General features: G+C 48.8%; 1 protein-coding gene across 2 annotated transcripts in view; it reads right to left on the bottom strand.

Moving 5' to 3' along the window:
- Nucleotides 1–3842, bottom strand: part of MTAP (methylthioadenosine phosphorylase) — a 39429-nt gene extending 35587 nt beyond the window's left edge. For both annotated transcript variants that reach the window (XM_079927652.1, XM_079927651.1), the window contains exon 1: nt 3718–3842. In XM_079927652.1, the coding sequence (XP_079783778.1) occupies nt 3718–3750 (33 nt within the window). In that variant the 5' untranslated portion in view covers nt 3751–3842. The remainder of the gene's footprint in view (nt 1–3717) is intronic.
- Between the last annotated feature and the right edge of the window lie 2158 nt (nt 3843–6000).

Here is a 6000-nt window from a genome sequence, read left to right on the forward strand (position 1 = left end):
CTTAGATCCTCCAAGAGGACCTGCCCTATTGACATCTTGAGTTTAGCTCCATAGGACTCATTCTGGACTTGTGACTGCTAGAATTGTTAAGCGACTACACCTGTGTTGTTCTATGCCATCCAGTTTGTGGTGGTTGTGAGAGCAGCCAAGGAAACTAGTTCACTAAGAAACACCTGAGGAACTTGGTAAAAATGCAGATGCCCAGCCTTTTCAAAGCTCCATGGCCAATGGTTATCACATTTTAGCGGGTACCTGAATATACTGAGGCTCTTGAAAATCCAATTTGCTGCCCACCTCCCTATTTCAGATTCAGCAGGATTGGGGAAGGGCCCAAGAATTTGCATTTCTAACAAATTCCCAGGAGGGTGCAGATGCAGCACAGGCTTTGAGAACTACTGCTTTAGATGCTTTTGAGGCGCAGACTAGAATACCATGATTATAATCACAATCAAAAAACCTTCCTCAGGGATTTCCCTGGTGGTGCAAGGGATAGGAATCCGCCTGCCAATGTAGGGGACACGGGTTCAATCCCTGGTCTGGGAAGATCCCACATGCCGCGGGGCAACTAAGCCTATGCGCCACAACTACTGAGCTTGAGCTCTAGAGCCCATGAGCCACAACTACTGAGCCCACGTGCCACAACTACTGAAACCTGTGTGCCTAGAGCCCGTGCCTCACAAGAGGAGCCACCTCAAGATGAAGCCCGCGCAACACAATGAAGACACAAAGCAGACACACACACACACACACACACACACACACACACACACACACACACACACACACACACACACACACACACACACACCCCTTTCTCAAAGTAACAACAGCAAAAAAGCCCCCATCTCTGTTTTTCTCTGCTGCTCAGGACACCAACCTGGCTGCTGCTTCATCTCCTCACCAGGCGGTCTCTGTCTCAGGGATTTACAGCCCAGGGGTCCTCAACCAAGTGCTGAGGCTCTCCTGAGAGGTGCCTGGAAATCCACGGGGAAATTTCTGGCTGCCACAATGACTGGAGGGAGTGCTACCAGCATTTTGTGGGGAGAGGGGACCCAGGATGTGTTCTATGTCCTACAATGCTCAGGACAGTTATACTAAGGGAGGAATTGTCGTACCCCAAATGGCATTGTGTCTCTAGGCAAAAAATGAAGGCTCATTGGTCATTTGGTTTCTGACTGGGGCCTGTGGGTTGTCTACCAGTTCCTGAAGGTCACTCAAGGACTTTCAGTGTGAAGGCCTTTGCTGGCCGCACTCAGCCATCGAAAAGGAGAGTTTCAAAGGCCTGTTCTCAACAGTCTAGACTTGCCGGTCCCCCTTAATATTGATACCATTTTGTTTATAGCCCACTACCCAACTATGATGGGACCATATCCCCTCCTTGTCATAGCAACCATGTAAACAAGAGTTATTTTTAATCCCTCAGAGTAAAAGCTGGGCAGCTGCCTAGGGGAGACATGGCCCATTACAGGAGCCCTCCGGAATGCCAGAGATCCGGTTCAGCCCTCTGCATGGCCAAGCATGCCACTGCCCGTGGCTGTTGCCGGAGGACACTGTCTCCCTGAGGTCCTCCCAGACAGTGGCTGCTACTAATACTATGGGAGAGTATCCACTGGGCATTCGGCAAGCAGCTTGCTTCATGCAAACACTCTACACTCCCCCTTCCTTAAGGCTGCATGGCCTTTGTCAACAGAATAAAACAGGGCACAGGGACCACATGTCAGATTTCAGAAATGGCTCACAACATGTAGTTGGCGGAATGCCAGGCTCTAGGCCAATTCTATCACTACCTAGGTCCAACTATAATTCTGGACTCCTTAGGTGACCTTTCTGGGCCTCAGCTTTATGTCCACAAAAAGAGGTTTGTGTGGTTATATGGTCTTAAGGAACACTCCAGCTCTATATTTTATGATCTGGGGATAGGATATGGTTTCCATTAGCTTATTTTGCTCTGGACACTAGCAGTTCATGTTTTCTATATAGGATGTTGCCTCAGCAGTCTGGCAGAAGTGGTGTAGGAATCATGGATTTGCAACAGCAAAATTATCACCTGTTCTAACCCCAAAGAGAGAAATCAGCAGGCAGGCCTAGCACTATTTGTACCTATTAATTTTATATTCAGCAGCTGGCCAAGAACAAAAATGTACATCATTCAATATTTACATCAGGGCTCTGATCACAGTGCCCATTCTGCACTTAAATGCACTGCACTAATCTTACAGGGAAACTGTGGTAGGGAGAATGCAAAACCAGGTTAAAGTGAGACTGTTTTAAATACCACCGCTCTCTATTTTTAATGTCACTTTAAGTGTATTCCTGTAAAGGAAAGGCAATAGTTTCCTGCCTGCCCACTGAAAACTGTGGCCTATCATAATTTAATTTTTGGAGAAAAGATGTTCAAAATTAATCTCATCTCCCTCACTCAGAAGCACTACCATTTAATAAGTTTCAGCCATGTGCTACAAAGACAATACAATTCTAACGTCCCAGCAAACCCTGCAGTAATGTTCCCATTTTACTGAAATGAAAAAGAGCTTCATAAAAATTCTGCTTTGTTCTCCATGACTGATAAGGAAGAGGCATTCTACAATATTTGTTTAATGCAAGATTCTTTTCAAAATGGCAAAGGGAATACAGTATCTAAATGTGACTGCAACTCTCCCCAACCCACCCCCTGATATCAAGTGTCTGAAAGCTGCAAGGGCCTACTAAGCTAATCACTCTGGTTGATTACACACTGATCTCAGAGATTTGCCTTCTCCAGGGGGAACTGAACACAAAACGCGGAGTCAAGAGAGAGACTTGAAGGCGACGGGCCTTCCTATCTCACGGCCAAGAATTTCTAAAGCCAAACAAGTCAACTGAGTTTTTAGCTGATCATAAACAGCCTGGAAGAGATCTTAACTTTGATCCTGTTTATTTCTGTGGACTGGAATTCTACAGTCTCTCCCTGCGAGACATCAACCAGGAAGAAGTGCGTCAAAGCCCCAGGGAAACTTGTTGCAATCCTCGGAACTCGTGCCCTCCTCCGGCCAAAGCTCCCACTGCACAATGATGCCTTGTACCGAGACCTGTGAGGACCAAGGGCACAAGGAAACTGATCCCTAACTTTCAAGGTTGCCAGCAAAGCAGTTTAAAGCCAGAGGCCTCCAGAGAGTGGCCCAGCATTCCTATACTCCATTTCGGTGTTGTAAAAAACTCTCAAGAGTTCCTAAAGCAGAGAAGGCCTAAGTTTAGAACACACAAAAAAGCCGGAAGCTTGCAAAAGAGCAAGCATGCAGTTTTCCCACGTGGGCCGCGGGCAGAGAGCCAAGTCAGAGCGGAAGCTTTGAAGTCGGTCAGCGCTCAAGGAGTCCGTCTCAGCGGTTGCAGGTACCCACCCACCTGGCACACCCGCTAGCCCCTGCCAGACGCATCTGCCCAGAAAGGTGCTCGGGAAGGGTTGGGCGCGGGCGCAGCACCGGTCCGCTGTCCCTCTCTCTTAAGTGCTTGCCTACCCGCTGCGCGCTGCGAGTGCAGCTGAGACCAAAGGTTGGGGGACGACTCTGCAATTGTTCCCTCTCCCCCGCTCGCCGCCCCTGGGCTAACCGGCCTCAGACCCTCCCCGCCGCGGCGGGGGCGCACTGGCTGGGCGCACGGCCCAGAGGCGCGGTCCCCCCGAGCGGGAGCGGGATCGTACAGGGCACGGAGGACCGCAGCAGCCGGAACGACTAATCTCACCTTCACGGCCGCGGGAGTGGCACCTGAGGCCATGGCTGCGCGAGGAAGGAGCGACGGCCTCGGGCGGGGTGGAGACGTGCAGCGGCGGAGCGAAGCGATTTCAGGCTCTGGGCCCGGGGTTGACCAACGAGGTCCCGGGGGCGGCTGTGGCTCCTCCTCTTCCTCCCCGGGACAGCTGGATTGGCTGCTGGTGTGGGCTCTCCCCCGCCACCCCCCCACCTCAATTTGAGGTTCCAGTGTCCCGCCCCGTTTGCAGACCTTTCTGGTTCTCCGTTGATTTTTTTTTCGACCCCCAGTTATAACTAACGGGCTCATGATAGTGAGAATAATGGAGACCGCTGATTGAGTACTTATGTTGTTCCAGACTCTGTGCTTTGCACTTTAATCAGCTCCGTTAACCATCACAAGAACGCTACAAAGAAGGAAGAGCAGCACTCCGGCTCCGCCTCGTCTCAGCTGCAAGCTCGGCCTTATCTGTAAAACCAGGCCCATTCTCGGTGCAGAAGTTCTCGCGGGAGGGAAAATCGTGGAGAGGAGGGAACAGGCTCTTCGCCAAGGTTACCTCCAGCTGCTAACGCGGGGCGGGGCGGGGCGCGGTTGGCTCTTTTTATCACCGTGACCCAACCGGGGGTTTGCTCCTTTCTGTTAATTCGTGGGGGACAGAGCAGGGGAGGGGTTGACCCAAGACTCAGGGATGGCAAAAAGAAAATAAACAGAGTAACGTGCTGCTGGATAACCTTTCTGACCTACAAACTCTGGCTGTTTGAGGTCAGGCTTTCAAGGGGATAAAATATTACCTAAGTCCCAGCCTGGGTCAACAGGGCCGGGGCCATCTTTAACCTTACCCACACCAGCCAAAATCCAAGCCAACTAGATTTCAGAATCCAGACTCATGTCTTCATCACTCAGCACTGGCTGGTCACCCACCCCCCACCCCCCACCCCCGTTATACCAGCCCTTCACTGGGATAATCCCTTACTCTCAAAATCCCCATCCCTTCTCTACTGGGATAATCCAATTTAAACTCCCTGGATGGATTAAACTCTTCAACAAAATGCTGGGTGACAGTGATGTTCTGATATACAGAAACTTTGCAGATTACTCTGGGGGTGGGAGAATGGCTGTGGAAGGGTAGACTTTCCTCTTTCCCTATAGCAGTAAAACACTGAAACACGATGCAAGCATAATTTCATTCAAAACATCACTGGGTGCTTCCTGTATACTGTTCACTTAAACAGTAAAGACTTTCACTCTCTCCTTATCATTTGCTCTAGGTTTAAATTTTCTTGCAATGTAATTTTTCTTCTATTTCTTTTAAGTCATAAAATGAAATAGCAAAGAATAAAAGTAGAAGATTGGGGTGCTCCTTTGAAAGAGCAGGAGGCTGGGAGTTCCTCCCAAATGTAGTTTCCTAGGAGCCTGTCTGCTGCTTGTCCTATTGTTGGTAGCCCACTACTCAGAGGGGAACCATTGCAGGGACACAGGTACTTGGGTTTTATGGCTGCTTCACAATTAGGGGATCTTGACCAACTTATGTGCTTTAATGTGACCAGCAAGTCCAGTTTCTACTCAGCACTGCCTCCCTGCGGAGAGTTAGTTAGACCCTGTAAACAAGTTAAATCCTGTAAGCATTAGAAGACCCCTAGACAAAGAAGGAGTTGGAAACCTGGAAGGGTTAAAAACAAAATTCAACTGAGTAAATTGGAAGTCTGACTAGCTTTATTAGGCAATTCATAAGGGCAGCATCCCACCTAGCTAGAACTAGAGCGCTCTCAGAAGTGTTGTACACAATGGAAGGTTTTTATAGGAAGAAGGATGGGGCAGGGAGCTATTAGCAAAAGAAAAGAAATGATTATTTTTAGGCCAGGACATCTTTTTGGATGGAAAGGACCAGCAAGGGTTTTATCATGCATATTGCCTCTTCTTCCTCTGTAGTGGGGGAGGGGATGAGGGAGAGATGGATGGAGAGGACCCTTGTGACAGATTACCTCATTGGTGCTGATCAGAAAATTTCAAACTATTTCTGAGGAAGGTCGAAACTGCGGTTAGGTTAGGTATTGAGTCTAATTTTGGTTTCATGGGCTTTTAGCACAAGCAAGTGATGCCATTTTGGGCTTCTGGTTTTCTTTTTAACAGGGCTAAACTGGACTTCTGGACTTTTCTACTTTAAATTTCAGGACAGGGCTCAAGCATTTGCTCTTGAACTTGTGATGTCTGTGAAGGGAACAGTGTCCCAAGTCTGGTCTGGTTTTTTCAGTGATGTAATTTATAAGCCATTTCTGG

This window comes from Stenella coeruleoalba, assembly GCF_951394435.1.
Source record: "Stenella coeruleoalba genome assembly, chromosome: 7".
Lineage (NCBI taxonomy): Eukaryota > Metazoa > Chordata > Mammalia > Artiodactyla > Delphinidae > Stenella > Stenella coeruleoalba.